The sequence below is a fragment of the Botrytis sinoallii genome (genome assembly GCF_014898435.1).
Source record: "Botrytis sinoallii strain Bc 23 chromosome Unknown BSIN_031, whole genome shotgun sequence".
Taxonomy (NCBI): Eukaryota; Fungi; Ascomycota; class Leotiomycetes; order Helotiales; family Sclerotiniaceae; genus Botrytis; species Botrytis sinoallii.
In genome coordinates, this window is record NW_024066058.1 from 314,269 (window position 1) to 336,610 (window position 22,342).

Consider the following 22,342-nt stretch of genomic DNA (forward strand, 5'->3'; position numbering starts at 1 on the left):
GTATGTGATTGATGTTAGATGAAAAGTATAGAGAACATCGGATCTTGAAGGTCAATTGAGATCAAATATAGTTATATGGGAACACCCGGGGTTTAGCTTAATGATATTACGAACGGGAGTTTCTGTTATGATGATGTGATTGTACCCTTGTACTATTCCGAAAAATTGAGGGTTTGTAGTAAAAAGAGATATAATCAGAGAGAGAGCTAGTAAGACTCAAACTCAACTAGCATTCTTATTCGTTTACTTGTGTGTTTATCCAATCATTTTCTTGCCAAAAAAAAAAAAAACTCGTAGACTGAGCGCTGGATTTCGCACATTATTCTTCCCCCAAATAAGCAAATACTGACTATCTAGTTTTACTACATGTCTTAACTTCAGCCCATGTCAAATCATCTATGTAATGATAATGGAGGTTATCTTTCACTTCAGTCAAATTCCTTCTCTAACTTGTTCTATATAATTATAGTATCTTGGATACATCTTTATCCACAACCCGGACAGATCGCATATCCTCCCAACATCTCAGAACTAATACTTTTCTCAATTCCTCTGTACCTTCTGGCTACTCGATTACTCTATCAAGTAGCTACCTCTCACTCCTCACACCCCAAATCTCAGGGGCTCTCCCAAAATACCCGAGCTCACATGCTCCTCGCAGAGTGGGTCTCTCCCTCAGACCCATATCCACTTTTGACTCATTCATAAATCTCCCCCACTCGTCCCCCTCTTTTCCACTCAAACTTTCCATATCTTTTCCAAAATCTCTTGGTTTTCCCCACTACTTTTATTAATTTCAATATATACATAAATTGAAACTTCTCTTCCATCAAATAAGGATACAATAAAAAGGGCTTGTGGTTTAGTGGTATAATGTTCCCTTAGCATGGGAGAGGTCCGGCGTTCGATTCGCCGCTAGTCCAGTGTATCAAGCTCGATTCGAGCATATATTTTTTGTTTTTGGGGAAGACGAGGGAAAGGGGGAATAAAGCGGGGAGGGGGCATTTCGGTTTTGGGAGAACAATGAATCCTTTTTCTGGTGGTGCGTGTTTGATTATAGACATCTCAAGATACAAAAGATACAGTGTCTAGAGATGAGTAGATAAATATATGTTTTGAAGTTTTGAATGTTGGTTGATGCTGATATCTATCTAGGTACCTAAACCTACATAACGGTTTTTCTCATTATTCAACCCGCTTATCATTTTCCTTTACTTAGCAAATAGGGTTGGGAGTGATGTTGTATTAGGTTTCTCAATGCGTAGAATATGCTTTACCTAATGTAGAATTGAATACTTTTAAATTGGGTTGAAGGGGGAGTAGAAGGGTATCAGAAGACTAATCAGCATATAACAAGTTTTCATGTCCTTTGTAAGCGAGGCAACTGAGATTTCCAGGGAAAGAAAAGTTAAAATGAAGAGTACTAGTTATATCTGCTTCTGACCGTAAAGTTTCAGCCGCTCGAACTCTTCAGCTTGAAGGTTGGAACCTACAGTCACGTGACATATTGCATTTTTGATTGGGGTAGAGTACGAAGCATTTCGAATGATCAAGCGGTGAAAGATATGAATGTAATACGTGTTTGTGAGAGTCAGTGAGATCTACAGCATCTAGGTTTGATATGTATCTTCCCGTCACCACACGTAGCGACAGCCACAACCCACCGGGAAGGGCGGGGTAGGAGTAGGTTTTATGCAGCTTGTGCTTTGTAAGTGGGATAAACTAACTATTCGTGTACGTGATTTTAGGGAGTGGATTCATCAAGGTGCTTTAAGTTCTGAGATCATCATGTAGGCTGCAGTATATCAACTTATTCGCTCGAGCACATTATGATCACGCGGGGAAGGTTTTTAATATTTTTTGAATTTTTTCTATTTTGATTTATCCATCATAAGTGCATATAATTTCGATTCCCATAGGTCAAAAGAATAATGATACTCCTACGCTTCAAAGAAGACCGGCCCAGACCAAAACCCCAAGTAGCTAACAATCCAGCAACAAAAACTTCCAAACCAATTTTCGCCAGTATCCCTGCTCCATTCTGTGATTTGAGGAGCAGCTATTTCCACCTCTATTGAATTCCAGTTCAACCACTAGTACAATGCCATCTCATCATCTCCAGATCCCATACTCCGCGACAAGCCCCAGATAATCTAGTTGTCTCTTGCTCTCAATAAGAACAGTCTTTGTCTATCCTCTGCATTCTCTGTAGCTCTGAATTTTTGGTTGACAGTTGATGCACCACGGGTGACTGGAGCGAGCTGAAGGTAGGGGTTGAATGCATCGGATGATTCGTTGGGGGTAGTGACTGTAGAGGAGCCATGGCCGTTGAGAATGAGCCATCCATCGTTGGAGTCGCTGGAGGAAGCGGATGAGGTAGAGTAGGCACGGTCTAGAGAGAATGTTAGTATATCGTTGAATTATGTGAGATGTGAGATTAGAATGGGATAAGAAGCTTACCAAGACGTGGTTGTTGAGTTGTGGAAGAAGACATGGTGATTTTTGGTGGTGAGTTGTGATAGGTTGGGAAAATGTAAGATATGGTTGTGTTGTTGGAAGTAAGCCGGGTGTAGATTGCTTGATTTTGATTGGTTGTTTGGTATTTGATTGTATGATTGAGTTGAATGATGAGGAGGAAATGAGGAGGGAAACATCGATGAATATATACACTTTCATCAACATACCTTCCCTCCCCCCTCCGTGCCTCATTCTTACCTCAATCCATTATTCTCAATACAGAACCCCCCCAAATTCTTGGAAAGTCACCTATCTGTGTCAGACAAATTCTGGGCATGACCGAGCGCCATTTTGCGGATTCACAACCTCCACATCAGTAAGCCAAGATGGCACTGAACGCAATGGAACGGTACATACATGAAAAATACAGTTTGCCAAGAGATATATTGTTTCCCCCCAGCTGGTCTCCTACGCTTGCTCCGCTTGGAGTCGATGGAGAATACGCCAGGAATACCGCTACGCATGAGTTTCTTGGCGATGATTATTATCCAAAGAATCTTCCACGCAGAACCTCAACGGGAACTCCGGGAGCCAATCCGGAGTCGTAATAAGGAAGCATGGGCGGACTCAATGGACTGCTGAATGTTACGCCAGAATTTATCCTTATCGAGATTTCCGCCATCGCAATAACGAATTTTAATATAATTAAAAAAATCTGTATTGATGTATTGTACCTGCCAAGGTCATTTCAGGCATTCCTTGGCAACCCCCCTTGGAGTTATTCTCTATGGTATATACAAAAATGTGGCATACGTATGTATTGAAACATCGAATACGTTGTGAAAAGAAAAAGAACCTCGCCACATCCCATTTCCAAGGATGAAGGGGTAATCTTCGCTTTGCAATGTTTTGGGGGAGGAAGTACGTACCCGCGACTCCTCTCCTCCAGTATACTCTTTGAAGACCAAATTGTTACAAGCGGTGTTCCGGCCAAGCAACGCACAGAGTCCTACAAACAATCCGATCCGCCTGAATGTTAACCATATTGGAAACTTGTTAAACTATTTGAAGGGAAATGATGGTCTTGGCATCTACGATAAGAGTTTGGTAGATCTTGGTGTTGTGCTGGGCAAACAATTATTGTTCTTCATTGATGATCTACCAAGCAATTTTAAGATGATAAACATCGATCATTACTTATGTACCGACGGGAAACGGTAGTTATTAGTTTGACTGTCAACTTGGCGTAAGGCTTTTGTTTCCAAGTTAGTCCTCTTTAGTCTGTTGAATAGGGATGGAAGATTCTTGGTTGTTTGAGTGGTGGTGAAGATTTGCAAATTTAGATCTTCTGAAACATGTCAAGTGACCTATTCTTTCCATACTTTGCATGATTACAATTTACATGTTTGATGATGAACGATGGTGTATTGGCAGTGTAGGATTTCGAATGGAACATCATTTCATGATCCTGTAACACCAAGAATTCCCAAGTATCTTGGCTATGTACATCAACACTGCCTCACTTTTTTTGCGAGCAACGAGTTCATCCACCAACCACCTTTACATTTCGAATATGCCCAGAACAATACGTATGTGGATATATTGCACAATTATTGCCATGAAATCTTAGGATTATCGAAAAAGATATGAAATGGATACAAGAGTATGCACGGTATCATCAGCCAAGTTGAGCCGAGTATTATTCTGTTCCACATTTGATACTCAAGAACTTCAACAATCAGTCTCACTGCATACCTTGTGCTGCGAACCCTCTCGGAAAGTGGCAATTAGTAGCGATCATTATGACCTTGTCGGTCTTCGAAATCTTATCTCCAATATCACTGCAGCAGTGCGTGCAGCTTGACAAATTTTCCCTTGGTGCATCCTTCACCTTATTCCCCTCACGGAATTTTTTTCATTGGCAATCTGTACGATGAGATGTCAACAATGGACAGCGAGACGGACGTACGGAGTGAGAAGCACACGACAATCTCATCAACAAGCTGCAAGCTGAGTGATAAGTTGCAACCGCACTTTACCGATGACCCTAGTTCTTGAGGTGACGGACGTACGGAGGAGAAATGTACGACATTTTCATCAGCAACATCGCAACAGATGCACCGGTACTACTACATTCCTTCCGCCGAGCTCCACATTTGATTTCTTCAAGAGATCATAGATCATCTAATATTTCGAGTTTTCGGCGGCCAAGGCTGATAATTAAGGTAGGATCTTATCAAGAGATCCATCGTGGCGCCTATACGAGACTTTTTTCTCAACACCAAGGGTTGAAGAATCCACATTCGTGGTAACATCACTATCAGATATCACATCTTCGATTTGAGGGAGCACGAAATAGAGAATGGAACATTGTACAAAGGGAATATCTCCGAGGCTCAAGATCATTTGCCTCTCTCATTCGAGTGAAGGATTGTGACCTTGGTCATGGTATCTGTGACTCTCAAGGTTGTAGTACTGGCAATGCTACCTTTGCGGGGAACTGGTGCTGCACCTAATCGTTCTTCCCGAAAGTTTGTGATATTAAATCTTCATGGAGCTTCGGAGGTGATGAAAATGATAGGTTATACTGGGAGACTGGCCATGAATCTCGAACCGGTTTTGTCTCCACTGCTCATAATCTGGCCCGATAATATGCCTTATATTGCCCCGAAAGTGCGATGATTGCTGAAATCAGTGGGTCAGCATGAAACATCTCTTAGAGTTCCTTACTCGCATAAGCACTATAGGTATTCATTGTTCAAGCATATGATTCTGAGTTCTAGAGCGAGATTCCATGATATTCTATAACACCAGGTTACAACTGACAAATTTCAGTAAGATTCTTAACCCAACCATCAGACACAGTATGGCTCATCCCGGAGATAAAAGAGCAAAGCCAAGAGTTCTTGGCTAACACACTCGCAAAGTCAACGACTTTCATGCCTCTTGGTTATCATGGGGGCAAGCCCCCAAACCCCCATAGCTCGCTGCGCTCGAAGATATTCCGCACAATGCTCGTTGTTTACTATCTTTATAGTCTATGTCTATGGAAGGAGGTGGGCTTCTCATCCTCGTTGCTCGTTGTGCGTGCTAGGCTACTGTCCAAACAACTCTCATGGTAGTGGTTTTGGGGCCAGCAGCGAACCGTCCGTCAGTATGTATTGAATACCTATTCAATGATCACCTCGGAATCATGCTATTTCTCAAGAGTTCAGATTTTACGTTGAGTAGCTAATTAATCTCACTTCAATACACTAATCCCGCAGCTCTTCTTTCGCATTACGTAGCACTATCTACCATCGCATTAGTATATCATCCCAAAGAGATAAAAGGAGTCAGCACTTCAGTCATTTTATCTCGGGTCCAGTCATCACCAAGCAGGAAAAGCCACCAGGAAAGATACAATGCATCAATTACTATGGAGATATCCATGACATATAGCAGGAACAAACACACTCTTACCTATCAGAGACCGTCATAGATCCAATCGCTCTTCATGGAAGAATCGAATAACAAGGTTATCACATTGCCAAGCATTCATATCTAATCTTCTGGCCAAATAGAACACAATATTATTCTTTACATCGCACCTCATATTCTGTGGATTCTTTACGTGATTTCGAATCTCTTCATCCTCTCATTCATCCCTCGACATCCATATATTCCAACAAGCTCTCGCCTCCGCTTCCCCAAACGACCAACGACAGAAGAAAAACAATCCAACAACAATACCCACCAAACAACCCCAATTTATTTCCCCTTCTTTCCATACTTTTCCAACCTCATTACAAATCCCACGAATACCTCATCCGAAGCCGCAGTCCATATTCCAAAGCCCAGAACCCAGAATCCAAGATCCAAACCCAAACTCCCCCAATAAACAAATTCTCCGTCAGCAAAAACCTCATGACCTCGCTAAACAATTTACCCATTTATCCTTTCCCACACACCATGATTCCGATCACCCATTTTCGGCAAGCTCTTCCGTAAATCCCTGTTTACCCCGGATTTCGGAATTGTGGGAATTTGGCCGGGATAATCTGTGTGGTGAAGTACAGTGTGGTGATGAGTAAAAGGGTGAATTGGCGAGAGATATGTTGGATGAAGCGGATGAATGCGACGATATGGATGTGTTTGAGGATTTAAGGGATAGTTCCCGGCTTGTTGATTCTTGGAAATTTGGTTTGTTCTGGTGATTTTTCTCTAATGTGAATGTTATAGTGATGATCTAAAGATTATATTCTCCATTGCTGTTGAGATTCTGAATTCGCCATCGCGAGTGGCCATTATCTATCTACACCCACGCGAAACCCACACGCGCAAATTACGAAGAATCTCCTTGCTCAAGAACAACACGCAAGCAAAAAGAATGCATTATCAAAATTCCCCATGTCTTCTCCTCGTCCTCATCAATTTCATCCTCCCCACATCCGCATCTCCTCTCTACTACTCCCCATCCTCAAGAGATAATAACCAAATACGATCTACACTTACTACAACATGCTTGAGTGATTATTTCGGAGGTTGTTGTGCTGTTGATGAATATGGCGGTTATGGTTCTTGTATGTGATCCAATGCTCTTCTGTTCCAACTCTCACCCTCGACCACCCTCATCCCTCCGCTTCTCATTCTCCACACTATTTTCTCAGTGCCTCGCCACCTCCACAAACCCAGCCTAACCAGAAACCCAGGCACAAACGCAACCTTACTCGGATCCAACGTACCATGGACCGGTATGCCAACCACCCAAACCGCAAATGAATGGGGATGTACAAATCCAGTCAATGGAACTCTGATCGGTGCGGGGTGTTGTACGTGGAGCTCGACTTATGTTTGTCTTCCATTTTTCATTCCTCTCAAAAGGGATGTTCCATCTCCCTCTCATCTCATGTAACAAAAGTCTCAACTAACCACCTCCCAAAAAAGATCGACACAACCTACCCCAACGGAGTGGTTCTTCCTACGCTTCAAAAATCAATGGCATGTACAGCTAGTAACGCAGGACTCTCAAAATTAAAATCCAAGAGAATGGAAGACAGGGGCGGGGTAATGAAGCGAGGTTGGGGTGATGTGTGGTCATTCTGGTGAATGTAAGATAGTGACCTCGTGATAAATTCGGATAGTATGGGCTGTGATAGTCACTGTAGTGTTAGATAGCATGGGACGAGATATGATGATGATAGAAAGAGGCCTAGATTTGGGAAGAGAAAGTTTGTCGCGTGGATATGAATATTGAATGTGAGGATAAATGCGAATGTAAACAACCCAGAAATTATAGAGGTATACATAGAGAAACAAGGGTCATATAGGATATCATAAATGATGAATCAAGACGGGTATATGACTTGGGCTTGAATCAAGCAGTTGGTTGCCTATATAGTAGATTCTGCAACAGGTAGTCTGCCTTCTCAGAGACTTTATGTCGCAGGACAAACTTTTCACCGGATGACTGGCAACTAGACGACACTTCATTGGGCTTATGCCAAAGTTCCCACCCATTGCAGCAAGAGATCTGACACTTCAAATACTTCTAGCGTAAGTTGAAATCACGCGAATACACATAATTCTAGAAAGAGATTCCACTTGATGCAAAAGTGTAATGACTTCCTCAATATTAGAATTACATCATGGATTGATTTCCAATTCTCTTTGGACCTCGATTGGAATATATCTATCATACATACATTCTCTCCTCCCCTTCTCCCCTTTTCATAAAAGCTCCATCTAATCCCAATACCTAATTGCGCCATCCAACCCCGCCGTAGCGACCTTCGAGCTCTCTTGAGGACTCCACTCCACACAAGTAACAGCCTCTTTACTCGCCTGGAACTTATGATACATCTTGCATTGTTTCCAATCCCAGAAACAAACATATCCACCACTATCACCCGAAGCAAGGAATTGTCCATCAGGACTACAGGCCACATCAATAGCATAGCCCGCATTATTGTGTCCCTTGAAGACTTTCTTTCGATTTTGACGGAACTTGTCTGTAGCTCCATATACGAAGATATTATTATCAGACGATTGATATGCTACCCATTTTTTAGACGGATGTAGGGAAGCACGTGTCATGGAGTACATGTGTGGCTCGGCAATAAATTTAATAGGGACTGGAATGTTGTAATCCCAAGCGCGCAATGATTTATCATCAGATGTAGTGATGAAGCGTCGGTTTTCGTCCACAAATGTGATAGTATTGACAGCTGCAAGATGGTGATCATATTCTTGTACGAGTTCGCGAGTACGGGTATCGAATTGTACAATCTTCTTGTCTGCCATACCGGCAAGGAATTCATTGCTGTGTTCGGGATCGGGGTTGAAGCGAATGACGTGAGGAGTTTTGCCAGTTGTGAACCGATTTATACATTGACCTGTTTCCGTGTCCCATAATTTCATCATGCGGTCGTAGGAGCCAGAGATAAATTGTGTACCGGTTGCATTGAACGCAACATCTGTTAAAGCTTTCGTGTGACCTGAATATGTTCGTAATAGCTCTCTTGAATGATGAGCATCCCAAATTTTGACTGTCGTATCGGCACTTCCTGAGAGCAGTAAATGTCCAGATTCGGGGAAGAATCGTATTCCAACAACAGGTTTTGTATGTCCTTTCCAAGTGTGTATCATCTTCTTCGGTACATAGTTCTTGTAACTTCCAGCCTCCTTCTTCAGATCTACATCCAGATCCAGCGGAACATGCATGTATGTTCGTCCCTGATAATCATATTGTTCGCTTCCTTCGAAAGTCGTTGTCTCCTCACCCAATTCTTCAACCTCTTGTCGTCTCGCTAAAGCTTGCGGCGGTGCAGCAATAACAGTTCCACTCTCTATTACATCCTCCTCCTCTTCAATTTCCTCGTATTCTTCATCGCTTCGTAATGGTTCATCTTCATTGACTTCCTCATATTCTTCCCTTTTATATTTAGCCCAAGGTCCAACATACGCGTTATCACCTTCCGCTATACTTGAATCTCCCTTCTTCTGTCTTTTACTTCGTATCCTAGCTGCTTCTTCCTTGGCTTCGGCACCCGAAAGATGATTTCCTCTTCGTTCCACCGCTCGATATTGATCTCGAAACGTATGTTCACTAATATAGGTCTCCTCTGCATGTCCAGTAAGTACATTTTTGCGCTTAAGTGAATTTTTCTCGTCTTTGAAAGGATTCGCAGGACCCTGTGTTGCGCGGGCCAAATTATCAGCGCTGTATTGAACCACGGCATGTTCTGGGCCTTCTGCATTTCGAGCTATGAGGGCATTTTGAGGTGCCATATTGGGCGGGTATGCGCCAAAGTCCGCCATTTTGAAAGCTTCGATTTGGATTGATGGGAGAAACAGAATCGAGAGTGAATATTTGTAGGTAATTATTGTCGTCTTTCTCGTCTCACAAAGTTAAACCTGGGTACAAGGCGCGAGACTATTTTCGCGATAGAACGACGAGGCTGAAAAAATAAGCACGTGATCATGCAGGCGATACAAGGCGCAAGCTTTGCTCTATCGATTGGAAGAGAAATCAATCATTGGTTGAAATTTATCGCTTCTATGGCACTGAATGGTTTTCAAAAATGCTAATGAAAGCAAGATCTTTGATATTTGATAATCGCAAAATAACAAGATTCATTCATATCAAAAAAAAAACATGCCGTTTTTAGCATGTTAGGTATCTATCCACATGAAACTTCTGGACGAGGTCCTCTCATTATAGAATTCTCCCCATTTTCCTGCCAGGCTCGAAACCAATGGAAAGAGCACTACCATTACACCTAAACTACCACCATTCATCCATTCATTCAGCCATACCATTCGTAGTTAACATATCGTAGAGATCATGGCACATATAAAACCTGCCACCCATTTTTCGTAGTCTTCTAGTTCCGTCTCGTCGAGCAAGCTCTGCCCTTGACCATAGAACCTATAGCTGTACCTATGCCTCCACTTTATACCGGTCGCCGATATTGTTCTTAAGTCAATGCGACTCGTCCCGGATCAAGGCAACGATCATAGAGTAGAGATAGAAGAAGAACATGACAAGATGGAAACCGAGCTTGATGAAGGATTCCTATTGAGGGAGGGACGTTAGTGAGAGCTTAAAAATATGATGAGACATGGAACCAGTATCAACTTACTTTCTTGTGGACATTGAGCTTTCTGAAAATTTCAGTTGCATCGAGAAGATGTGCGTTATCGAGAATCCTATTCATCTGTTAGCGAATGTCCCAAATCTTTATATTCTAACACTGCAGCGGGAACCTACTTCTTGACATTGAATGCCACAAGTGGCAGATTGAGAACGAGCGCAACCCAGTACCCGTTGATAAGGAATAAGAAGGTCAAGAACCCATGAACCGCTGCTTCAGGAATAATGTACGTGTTCAAACGGTTGCAAAGATCGATAGGGTTGATGTAGTCACTGTGCCATTCGATGTTAGCATGATTTCGTAGTATGATGAAGCTTGAGCTGCTCCCTCCTAGTAGCAAAGGATCGATATACATGCTTATCGCATGTGGTAGAGGCCAAGTCTCTATTATTCTGTCCACCTTTCCGAACCCTCCGCAACCCTGGATTGAAGAGGCGACAAAGTGAAATCAAACTTACCACTCGAGATCACTGTACATAATAGTGAAGAATACTTGTAGGAACAGATTGACGGCATTGATAAGCACCGCCAATAGGTACAACCATGCCTCTCCTGACATCATCTTGGGCAACCTATGTGAATCGCGTCGAATACGCGATTAAAAAGCCTTTTGTGTAGTTTCTCAAGTTGCAATATCTGCGATGACGGTCTCCGAATATATATTCGAGGCAAGATGTTGCTTCTAGGAGCTCGGATGGTTGCGTGCGTGTTGTTCGTTGTCTGTTCTCTGAAGGGATTTTTTTGAGTATGGGTAGTTCAAGTTTAAGCTCTAAAGGTGGGGAAATGCTCCAAAATCGGCACCGTGTTGATTGCACCTTGGTGAGAGATGAATCTAGATGATGTTGGCAGAATTATTTTTTATGCAGTACCACAGTGGTTTGCTTTTCCTGGAAGTTTATGGTAAGTGGGAAAGATTCGGATGATGATCTACAAGCGGCGAATGACGAAGCTTTTGGAGACTTGGAAAGTTTGTTAGTATTGTGTTGATAGATCAAGATCAAGGATTTGTTTCCTTCTGATAGGATAATAGTAGGTGATATTTCATTCGCTTATGCATGTATAAATTGTGCATATTTGTCAGGGGCATGAACGATCGGTAGGTAGGTAGGTAAAGGTGATACAGATACCTACACTCGAGTAAAACTTAAGAGCCGTACTGTGGAGGCTTTGATTTAAATATTGTATTGAAGAAGTTATATTCATATTTACTTCTAAATCACCTCCTTATTTATTAGTCTTTAGAGGCCATCATATTTTGGGGGTGATTTGTGGTTCGAGCCTGGAAATGCCATTTCCTATTCACATGGGATTCACGGGGTCACACAATTTACCCCCCTCCCCTCATTACCCTCGATATGGCCCTGGTGGCTATTGGCTTGGCTATAATCTATCTATACTAATTATTCCTCAAGCTGCCACTTCCTTCGTCTCCCCATTAGTCTCCTCGGCAACGACTGGCATTGGTATGGGTCCACCAGGAGAGTCAGGTAGTCTTCCTGTCAATATCTCACAACCATCATCTGTGATCAAAAGAGTATGCTCTGTAGGATGTTAGTAAATGATCACAGTCAATGAAGTCCAAAATTACATACCAAATTGGGCAGTTTTCTTTCCATCTTGAGTGACACTGGTCCAGTTATCTGGCCAAGTCTTATCCTTGTGTGTTCCTAATGCAATCATGGGCTCGATTGTGAAGCACATTCCAGGTTTTGCTGCACCCACAGCCTTATTCTTCGCATAATGAGGAATATTTGGTGCGCAATGAAACAAGCTGTTGATTCCATGACCACAATATGCCTTGATGACGCTACAATTCGACTCCTTGGCGCGCTTTTCTATAACATTTCCAAAATCTCTGAATAGTACTCCAGGCTTAACGATTTTGATGGCTAGATCCAAACATTCTCGTGCAGCTTCCACCACTCGCACTGTGTCAGGGTCCGCCTTTGCTTTATCACCAATATAATATGTTTCGTTGAGATCGCCGTGGAAGCCTCCGTGGTAGAGTGTAACGTCGATATTCAGAATATCACCATCTTTCAAAACCCGCCTATCTGGAATACCATGGCAAATGACTTCGTTGACGGATGTGCAGACGGACTTTGGGAAATCGCAGTAGTTGAGAGGAGAAGGATACGACTAGGCTGATCAGTAAATTTAATTTCCCTCGCGACAAGGTACTCACGTTTCTCTCCAAGCAAGCTTTGTGTACGATCTCGTCGATGTAGTCGGTAGTAACTCCAGGTTTAGCGGCTGCGGCTGCGATATCCAAAACTTCTCTACCCAATCGACAAACCTTTCTCATGCCTTCCTGCTGTTCCTTGTTCAAAATCTCAATTTTGTTTCTTTGACTAGTCCTTTCGCTGCGTGGAACGCCATCTCTCCAGTAATCGGGGTGCTGAATAGTTTTCGGTACTTCTCGATGGTCGGATAATGGGTAAACAGGTCGTAACGATCCGGTAAATGGAAAGGTAGGAAATGGATTGAATAGTCCGGTAGCTGGATCGGGTTTAGAAACAACTTTTGGGGTAAAGATATTACTGAGGAAATTACTCTGTGACTTGTGGACTTTCTTATGTTCACTCTGTGATCGTTGTTAGCATTGCGCCGAATTGAACAATTGACCCCTCCAAAACTTCCTCAGAGGGGCAGTCAAAGTGGACGACACCTGATGCCCTGCCAATTTCCTGAGAGGTTCGAAATGCTTTGGATGATGGATTAGATAGGATTGAAGTGTACATACCCAACTCTTCTTAAAACAATCTTGCGAACAGAAAAAGCTATCTTTCGTGCCAAGCTTTAAACATGTTGGACATTGTAACGAGCCAGCTTCATTCTCGCAATCAACGCCTATGCATTTTCTGGGCGATGCCGAGTCTTCTGATGCCATGGTGAAGGAGATCTGCAACAAATTTATAATATGGGAATATACAAACTTTCCGAGAGACCTTGATGGTTAAACAGCTTTGTTATAACCTAGTGCGTTGTACGAGTAGGACAAGGCGAAATCTCTGGTAAATTTCTGTCAGCCGTGTTCCCAAAAAGTGTTCTAGAAAGGGCGTAAAGACAAGTAGCCAATCAAATAGTCAATTTGTGCTAAGGCGGTGTCTTGTTTCAGCTAAGCGTTCACAACATTTCATAAAATCATACGATCACGTGAAATGAGGGGTGAATTTAGTGAAATGATTTCTAAAATTTATAAAGTCATACCAGATAGACCCTTCACTAATGATAAAATCACCGGACCGGAGTACTATATATTTTCAAGATGTCATAAATAGACTTCTCAAAAATTTGCCTCAATCATTTTGAGTCGACAATTTAATCGAAGATGTCTGGACAGAAGACCGTTATTATTGGAGCTGGTCCAGTCGGAGCTTTAGCAGCTCTATACGCAGCTCAACGAGGGGATGATGTAGAAATATATGAACTCCGAAGTGGTACGTTTTGATTCTATCATTTTTTTGCCTGAATAGTTTGCAATGCACAGGAACTACCCAAGAAAAGTTAGAGACAGTCTGTATATGATATAAAACACACCCAGTGAAAGTTCACTCTCGATCCGCCACAGAGACTTTTCATTTTGGAATTCTTTTTCCTTCATGTAGATGAGTCATGTGAGGGTATCGCCACAAATATTCCAGGGAGAAACTTTCATGTTGGTGGCATTGCGGAAGGCTAGATCAAGTTCAATTCGGCACATTGTATCCCTCTCCAGTTCTCTCTAGATGTGCGCATCACAGGAGAACAGAATCCTTTCATCATTGCTACATTGGCTTGTGAATTTATGAGTCAATCCTATAATCTCCCCCATTAACAAAGTCCTAGATCTTCGAGATCCTTCCACAACGCCTCTCAATTTCACAAAATCTATCAATCTCGCTTTATCAGAGCGGGGAATTAATGCCATAAGACAATCTGGGCGTACAGCACTTCTTGATAGTATCATGAAAGAGGCGATACCGATGGGAGGTAGGATGATTCACGGCGAAACGGCTAATAAGGAGCTCTACGAACAGTCACAAGACTATGATATCCATGGAAGAGTATGAATATCTATGACCACAGTAGTAACCTCATTAACAATGCGATTCCTAGTCAATATATGCCGTGGACAGAGGAGATCTAAACAAAAGATTACTCGATGAGCTGGAGTCTCTTCCTAATGTCAAGTTCAAGTTCAATCACAAACTAACCGGAGCTGATTTCAAAAACAAAAAGGCGTGGTTTGAAGTCCATGGTGGAAAATCACTTCAGTGGTCCGTCGAAATTAGAGACCAGGAAGTGGAAGTAGATTTTGATTTTCTCATTGGAGCTGACGGGGCTCATTCGGCTACACGCTATCACTTAATGAAATATCTCCGAATGGATTATCAGCAAGAGTATATCGACACTTTGTGGTGTGAGTTCACAATAGATGCTCAAAAGCAGATTGGGGAGGATCCAGCATCTCGTTTTAAAATATCTCCACATCACTTACATATCTGGCCCGGTAAAGATTTTATGTTCATCGCAATCCCTAGCACGGTATGTAGGCCCCGTTCTGCTCTTTTCTCTCGATTATATTCTTACGTAAATTAGGATGGCTCATTCACTTGCACTCTCTTCATGCCATCGAAACCGTTCAATGAGCTCGAAACCGACCCTAAAGGTGTCCCAGCTTTCTTCGACGAGCATTTCCCAGGTGTCACAAAACTAATCGACCATGCTTCTCTGATATCATCATTCAAAAATAACCCACATCTTCCACTCATAAGCATAAAATGCAAACCCTACCATTTCCAAGATTCAGTAGTCATCCTCGGTGATGCCGCTCACGCCATGGTTCCATTTTACGGACAAGGAATGAACGCGGGTCTGGAAGATGTCCGTGTTCTTTATTCTGTTCTCGATGATGAGAGGCACAATTTCCCCCTTCTTAGCACCGAAGCCTGTCGTTCTGTTGCTTTGAGCGTTTACTCCGAAATCCGTAAAGCCGATGCACACGCTATCAACGATCTAGCCTTCGAAAACTACTTTGAAATGCGCGCAGCCGTCATCTCACCGGTCTACAAATTCCGCAAATGGTTAGAGGAAACATTGAGTGTATACGTACCTCGTCTTGGATGGCAAACCAAGTACTCTCGTGTTAGTTTTAGCAACGAGCGATATTCCGAGATTGTAAAGAAGAGCCAGAAACAGGGCAAATTGATCATAGTGGGTTTGGTGAGTGTATTGACTTCACCAATCGTAATTGGGGGATTATTGGCATTTTATAGATGGAGAAGAGCTTATGCTCCCACGAGGGGATTCATGAAACATGTAGCAAAGCTGGGAGCACTGTTAGGATGGAAGACTGCTTGAGGAAACATATGCGTTGGTTCATGTATTTCTGATTTTGTTTATAGACATTTTCCACTTCTTGTATTATAGCGATAGACAGCGAGGTTCAGATGATCAGTAGAGACGAGTATATACCATTTGTAGAAATATATCTTGAATTCTCACGGATACACTTTCGAATAGGAAATTACATTCTCCTACTAAATGGATCTCCTGTCCAATATATAGCATCTCGCGTTCTGCGATATTTAAATGCAAGATATCGTGAATTTATGCCCTCGAACTATGAACAACTTCGGGTTTTCTATCTTCGCTCCTTGATTCTTTTACAAGTCAGACATCCATCCAAATTCTGTTGTCTAAGGGTTAATCTCCCGGAAAGACGTTCCTCCTTGTTGATGAGATCTTTGAAAGTCAGAGAGAAGGGTGTCCAGGTGAATTGAGATATTCACTATGATGTTATGTACCTTGTTGGTACCGTCTCTCATAAAATCTAGAGATACAATTGAGTGTACTTGGGAGTTCAATTCATTAGGAGAATGACTTGGTCGTATTTCGAGTTCGCTTATGTAACCCAAAAGGAATGTGGTTAAACTTCGGTTGATTTGCTGGATTAATTTCCGGCATTGTTGTTCAAACAACTTTATCGAATGTTATTTTAAAACATGGAATTCGTACGCGTTTTATTACATTCACTGTGATTGTTGAGAAGGCGGTTGGTGAAGTATCAATTATCGAGCTTCTTCTCGAGTATATAACTTTATATTGGATCGCTAACTTTGTATCAATTCGAAGGAGCACAATGGGTTACCCATCAAGGTAATTGTAATTGTCAACATTTCACGAGTTTCACAGCTCCAACGCGTAGCATACGCGACATTCTTCTGCTTCAACATTTCACTGGATTTTCAACATGGGAAACCAAACAATGTTATCTCTTGGGAACAGCTCTGGTCTCATTGGCAATATATGGCTTCCCAATAAGGTCGTGGCGCTTATTGCCACGATTCTCGCAATAACGATCACAGCCTGGGTAGTAAGATTCATTCAATATAGAAAATCGTACAAGGAATATGTAAATAACAGTCTCTCCTCCAATTTTGCACGAGCTGATCAACTCGATAGGCATCTGGGATACCTTGTCCGCCTTTCAGTACTTTACTGGGCACATTGAAATCGATGGGCGATCAATATGCTCATGCACCAATGACTGCACATCCTCACGGTATTATGACCATGATATACGACAAATATAACTTAAAGGACATGTTTATCCTGGACAATTGGCCATTCTTTCGTTGGAGACAAATCATTATTTGTGACCCGGTATGTTTATTTCTTCCATCATACTTTATAAGAAAGCACCAATAGGTATCGTAACATAACTGACGTTGGAAAGAATCTCGCTGCACAATGCACGCAGAATCACTCACTGCCAAAATCAGTTGTCACTGGGCAATATGTTGGCCATATCACGGGGAAGAGAAGTATTCTACTTACGGAAGGTTTGGAATGGAAGAAGAACCGGGCATTGTTCAATCAAGGGTTTGCTCTTGCTCATCTAACAACACTCATGCCCAGTCTTGTCGATGAAGTGGAAATTTTTCGCGATGTCTTGGGTAAACTTGCCGACTCGGGAGAGGTCTGTCCAATTGAAGAAGCGGCTGCATTTTTGACTATTGATATAATGGGTCATGTTGTTTTGGATATTAGTTTAAACTCTCAAACCATGAAGAGTGAACTGGTCGAATATTTTCGAAATTCTATTTCTTGGACACCAAAAATTGTTGCGACAAATCCATTGGTAAATCTAAACCCATTAGGTCCGATTATGCGAAAGTATTATGAATGGAAAATGGACGGCTATCTTAACAAAGTCTTGGATACTCGATTCGCAGAGAAGGAAGGGAGTGCCACGAAAGGTAAGAAAAAGCCTGTTATTGATACTGCTCTCGACGAATATATTCTCCAACAAGAGGAGGACAATATCGCATTGGGTGATCGAGGATTGGATCAAACTTTCAAGCAAGTATCAATTGATCAAATGAAAACGTTTCTATTCGCTGGTCACGACACTACTTCGAGTACTATTGCCTACACATATCATCTGCTAGGTAAAAATCCTAAATGTTTAGCCAAAGCGCGAGATGAATTGGATAGGGTATTTGGAAAGGACACCTCAAGAACTGGAGATATGATCAAGGAAAACCCGAGTATAGTAAATCAGTTACCATACGTATATAGTTGCATTAAGGAAACTCTTCGGAGGTACCCACCTGCAGATACAGCACGACATGGAGATGATCTCGTTCTTGAATATGAAGGCCGACAATACCCCACTAAGGATTTCATGGTAATGGTATGTGTTCACACCATACATCACCGAGAGGATCTTTTCCCCTCCCCTTACGAATTCATTCCTGAACGATTCATGCCTGCACCAGACAACTTTCAAGAAATTCCAAAGAATGCTTGGCGACCATTTGAAAGGGGATCCCGAGATTGTATTGGACAAGAACTTGCTCTTCTTGAAATGAAGATTGTTATGGCTATGACTTTGAGAGAATTCGACATCAAGTCCGATTACGAGACTTGGGATCGAAAACTTGGTAGGAAGGAACCTGGTGGTATTCTCAATGGTACACGTGGGATGTTCGGTGAGAGGGTTTCTTCTGCAAGACCAGATTGATATCAGTGATGCTAACAAAATATTAGGAGATCGTGCTTATCAAGAGTTAATTGCAAGTGCTAAACCATCTGATGGGATGCCGGCGAGGATCAAAAGAAGAACGCATAATTAATTGGATTATTATGATTTGCAAGATCCGATGAATATTATATCGCATAATGTCATGCGATTGAATTGAAGATTGGATAACTAAAATTAAAGATGGGAATGTCACATCACGACTATTCTTGCCAACATACAGAAATCCCTCTCCTGTTTTTATTACGATTCACTCGCAAAATTTTGATTGGGCGAGAGCTCATCTTGGCAACACGTCTAAGAATATGCAGAGGAAGCTTACCAAAACATTCTTTGAATCCTTACTATTCATTCATCAGAGTAGTGCTGTGATGAAATCGGTATTGATGTTCCAGACCCATGAATCCATACCGAAGATGTCGTGGAGATGTTCCGACCGCGCTAGACCGCGCTAGATCCCTGCTCAAACCCCCCTTGTCTCAACTTCGTCTCAAGCCTTGGCTTCAGACGGAGACTAAAATAAGATAAGCGATCTCGGAATACAAGGGTTTCGGAATACAGGGGTTTCGGAAATTTTCGATCAATTTTAATTTAAAACACTTTAGCTTACGATCTATCTGGTAGCTTGTTTCCCCAGATTTCATTGAGTGGACCGTATGTTTTGCAGAACTGCCAAATTAATGACCCACCCGAAATGTTCCGACAAGGGGTCTGACAAGGGGTACGGTTACATTCTTTGGTAAGCTTATGGCAGAGGCACAAGACGTTTGAGATGGTGAAAAGTGAGACTTGAAGTGGCTTCATCTGATGTCTGAAATGATTCAGAAATGATATATCGTTCGGTTCCTTGATACAAAGGGTGGTAACCAATCTCGCAAAAATTGAGTGAGGTCAAAAAGACTAGGGTTTCTCACAATTTTAAGTTCAAGTCAATGATGTCAGCTAGGTTCTGTCATCTGAAGTTTGTATCAGCCCTAGCATTTTCGTCCTATCTCCTGGGTCTCCTTACTAGCTTCAACGGTATGGACATTGTTCAAGCAGTAAACTTAACCGCCGCATAGTATGATCTTCTACCAGCATGCAAAGTCTGTATCAATCCCCAGGAAATTGATTGATCGTCTCTTGGAGTCAACTCTCATTCTCGTCACGTATAAGTACAAGATGTTTCTCCTTCGATAATTTTCTTTTTCTTCATCATCTATTCAATCTTCCTCTCAATCTACAGTTTAACTATCTTTTCATTCATTTAGTTCTGTGAACTACTGCGTTCTTTGCTATAATATTATCTAAACTTTCATTAAATACATCCTTCACATTAGGCCGGTCCAATCTTTTAGTTTTTAAACAGTCAACTTTTATACTACTTTTCTTCAAATCCAATACCTATCACATCGATATCAAACCCAATCAAATCAACATGTTTTCAAAGACCATCCTCAGTTCTTTGCTAGTTGCTTTGGCCGAAGCTCGGTATGTCTTCCTATCTACAAGTGCTCAAGTTGTGCACGTATCCTAACTTTGCAATCTTAGTTTCGGTCAAGAACAAGGAAATGGCGCAATTGCTGCCATTACAGCTCTCAGTGATTTCGGAGCCTCAGGTGCAGCCGCAAGCCTCGGAGGGGGCTCTATTCAATTCCTCCTCGCGGCTGCCAACCCCTGCGGAAAACTCACCCAAGCCGACGCCATCGTCGCACAGCTTGGCAACGACCCCGCTGTGATTTCCGCAGCGCGCGGTCTCGTAGCTGCCGAACAAAATTTTAACCCTTTTGTCGTTTCCGTTCCAAATATCTGTTCTGACCCAACTTTGCCTACTACTGCTGCTCTTCGCGGTGTCGTTCCTTTGATCGATCCAGCTGTAGGAGGAAGCACAACAGAAAATGCAAATAGTGCAACGAGTACCACAACGCCATTTGCAGCAGATGGTCTTAGTGTTGCGGATGTAATGGTTGCACAGGGATTCTCAAATTTTACAACTACCGATGCCGCGGGAAATAAGGGAACTCCATCTGGATCTTCCGCTGCGGGTGGAAGTGTGTCGACTTCGAATTCCACTGCTAGTGCTGCTTCTTCGGGTATTTCGAGTTTGGCTGTGGCTGCTGTCGCTGCGGTTTCTTCAAGTGGGGTTGCTTGTGGAGGTACTACTCTCGTCACTGTCACTATGGCCGCTACGTCCGCCGCTGTGGCAGCTGCCACTTCCGCTGCCTCCTCTTCTGTCGCCTTAACCAACTCCACTTCTTCAAGCTCCCAAGCCTCCTCCATCGCCGGTCTTGACTTTGGTCTCTGCGTCCCCACCATCAAATTCGAAGCCGGTCTCGACGGTCGCAAAGACACCGAATTCACATTCCAAGCCATCGATCCCTTAGTCAACAAAGGCCAGCAAGAAGCACTTAATCCTAATATCATCACCAATCGCATCTGCGATCAGTTGGCGAATGTGTGTAATGCGAATGAGGCGGCGAAGACTGCGTGTGCGGATGCGAAGACGAAAATTAGCGCGTTGGGCACAAAGGATGTGACGACGGCAAATGCCTGGAATACGGCGTTGGGCTTTGAGGGCGCGAATACAAATCCGGATAATGCTCCTCAGGCGGGTTTGGTGGGTCATACTTAAGGGGTTCTTGGAGGTGGGATTGGGGATGGGGTGGGATAGGAGATGATTGGATTTGGATTGAGGGGATTTTATGAGATGGGGTGAGATGAGAAACTCAGATGGGTATGAGAATGAATATTTGTGTAATTACACGGAGTTGATATACGATCATGTCTACATATCTATGCATTTCTTACCTACAAAACACGTCATGGCTAAAGTCGTTTTGTTTCCATTTTGTGTAATAGGTGACCAGCTTCGTTCTATCTCTTGAGTTTCTCGATCAAGTGGCCGTTTCTTATGTAAGGAGATTTGTTTGTGGTATTGTTTGTGATGTTGTTTGCTTGATTTATCGCGATGGGAGTTCTGGATATTGGTTTCAGGCAGTGTCTGACGAAACTGTGCACTGTTCAAGTGATAGTCATCTTGGATTCAATTCCATCTTTCTCTTCATCTTTCCTTTCCGAGATCGTGATTATTTCAGAAGAGGGTGAGGTTGGAGTACTGCATTTAGTATCAGAACTCTCGGTTTGAATCAGATGTGGAGTTGAGATTAGCTGTTATTGTATAGTGTACTTTGGTTCAGCTGTTGTGTTTTTGTGATATTGAATTATTGTGATATTGAAATAGGGTTGTCCTTTGTGAAAGTGTGTATACAATCACGAGCAATTATCTGGTGCTTCTTTTGTAGGCTTGCTGGGATTGGAATCCAATCGGCTGGTTGTGTGGTTCGAGTTTGAGTGGGGATGGGAGGGTTGATAACATATCTATATATGTTTCAGTAATATTGTAATTGGAATTTGGTGGTAATGCTTGGGAAATAACATGTTTCCTTCTGAATTCTAGCAAGCCATGGAACCTAGCTCCTGATATCTACCACCCAAACACAATAATAGCGAATAAATACACGTTTCCTCGAAACCGACGAAGAAATAATAAAGCTCATCTCTCAAAAAGTTAGGTTGATTTCAGCTTCACACTGCGCTGAAGGAAACGCAGTGATACTATTGTATATTCTTAATATCAGTTGATGTTAGGAACCTTTTAGTCTTAAGTTTCTTATTGATAGGTAGTCTTACTCCCCTCTGAATTATCTCTTTTCAACTACTATTGTAGTGATCTTACATTTCC

At 42.4% G+C, this 22,342-nt stretch overlaps 8 protein-coding genes across 8 annotated transcripts; 4 read left to right on the top strand and 4 right to left on the bottom strand.

Moving 5' to 3' along the window:
* Positions 1-2,153: 2,153 nt before the first annotated feature.
* Positions 2,154-2,494, bottom strand: EAF02_011318 (uncharacterized protein; the record flags this gene model as incomplete). The annotated part of the gene is made up of 2 exons (XM_038907365.1): positions 2,154-2,392; positions 2,461-2,494. 2 exons carry the CDS (start codon positions 2,492-2,494, stop codon positions 2,154-2,156), a joined length of 273 nt encoding a protein of 90 aa, XP_038752845.1.
* A 4,332-nt stretch (positions 2,495-6,826) lies between these two features.
* Positions 6,827-7,545, top strand: EAF02_011319 (uncharacterized protein; the record flags this gene model as incomplete). The annotated part of the gene is made up of 3 exons (XM_038907366.1): positions 6,827-7,019; positions 7,149-7,288; positions 7,384-7,545. The coding sequence occupies 3 exons, from the start codon at positions 6,827-6,829 to the stop codon at positions 7,543-7,545; spliced, it is 495 nt and encodes a 164-aa protein (XP_038752846.1).
* Positions 7,546-8,181: 636 nt separating this feature from the next.
* Positions 8,182-9,756, bottom strand: EAF02_011320 (uncharacterized protein; the record flags this gene model as incomplete). Its single annotated transcript, XM_038907367.1, has 1 exon — positions 8,182-9,756. One exon carries the CDS (start codon positions 9,754-9,756, stop codon positions 8,182-8,184), a length of 1,575 nt encoding a protein of 524 aa, XP_038752847.1.
* Positions 9,757-10,420: 664 nt separating this feature from the next.
* On the bottom strand, positions 10,421-11,154 carry EAF02_011321 (uncharacterized protein; the record flags this gene model as incomplete). Its single annotated transcript, XM_038907368.1, has 4 exons — positions 10,421-10,513; positions 10,581-10,647; positions 10,709-10,864; positions 11,051-11,154. The coding sequence occupies 4 exons, from the start codon at positions 11,152-11,154 to the stop codon at positions 10,421-10,423; spliced, it is 420 nt and encodes a 139-aa protein (XP_038752848.1).
* Positions 11,155-11,763: 609 nt separating this feature from the next.
* EAF02_011322 (uncharacterized protein) lies at positions 11,764-13,585 on the bottom strand. Its single transcript, XM_038907369.1, has 4 exons — positions 13,336-13,585; positions 12,778-13,176; positions 12,185-12,731; positions 11,764-12,133 (listed from the first exon to the last, which is right to left on the bottom strand). The coding sequence occupies exons 1-4, from the start codon at positions 13,480-13,482 to the stop codon at positions 12,000-12,002; spliced, it is 1,227 nt and encodes a 408-aa protein (XP_038752849.1). The 5' UTR covers positions 13,483-13,585; the 3' UTR covers positions 11,764-11,999.
* A 338-nt stretch (positions 13,586-13,923) lies between these two features.
* On the top strand, positions 13,924-15,935 carry EAF02_011323 (uncharacterized protein; the record flags this gene model as incomplete). The annotated part of the gene is made up of 4 exons (XM_038907370.1): positions 13,924-14,032; positions 14,421-14,638; positions 14,691-15,119; positions 15,174-15,935. 4 exons carry the CDS (start codon positions 13,924-13,926, stop codon positions 15,933-15,935), a joined length of 1,518 nt encoding a protein of 505 aa, XP_038752850.1.
* An 892-nt stretch (positions 15,936-16,827) lies between these two features.
* Positions 16,828-18,715, top strand: EAF02_011324 (uncharacterized protein; the record flags this gene model as incomplete). The annotated part of the gene is made up of 4 exons (XM_038907371.1): positions 16,828-16,989; positions 17,040-17,240; positions 17,314-18,571; positions 18,630-18,715. 4 exons carry the CDS (start codon positions 16,828-16,830, stop codon positions 18,713-18,715), a joined length of 1,707 nt encoding a protein of 568 aa, XP_038752851.1.
* Positions 18,716-19,783: 1,068 nt separating this feature from the next.
* Positions 19,784-21,542, top strand: EAF02_011325 (uncharacterized protein). Its single transcript, XM_038907372.1, has 2 exons — positions 19,784-20,091; positions 20,152-21,542. Exons 1-2 carry the CDS (start codon positions 20,039-20,041, stop codon positions 21,230-21,232), a joined length of 1,134 nt encoding a protein of 377 aa, XP_038752852.1. The 5' UTR covers positions 19,784-20,038; the 3' UTR covers positions 21,233-21,542.
* The last annotated feature ends 800 nt before the right edge of the window (positions 21,543-22,342 follow it).

What these genes read in the sequence shown, in the direction of transcription:
- EAF02_011322 (XM_038907369.1), bottom strand. Translation starts at nt 13,482, where the DNA reads ATGGCATCAGAAGACTCGGCATCGCCCAGAAAATGCATAGGCGTTGAT. An exon ending in AAGCTTGCTTGGAGAGAAAC is followed by an intron (nt 12,732 to 12,777) that starts GTGAGTACCTTG and finishes TGATCAGCCTAG; the next exon opens with TCGTATCCTTCTCCTCTCAA. An exon ending in AAAGAAAACTGCCCAATTTG is followed by an intron (nt 12,134 to 12,184) that starts GTATGTAATTTT and finishes AACATCCTACAG; the next exon opens with AGCATACTCTTTTGATCACA.
- EAF02_011325 (XM_038907372.1), top strand. Translation starts at nt 20,039, where the DNA reads ATGTTTTCAAAGACCATCCTCAGTTCTTTGCTAGTTGCTTTGGCCGAA. An exon ending in GTTGCTTTGGCCGAAGCTCG is followed by an intron (nt 20,092 to 20,151) that starts GTATGTCTTCCT and finishes TTGCAATCTTAG; the next exon opens with TTTCGGTCAAGAACAAGGAA.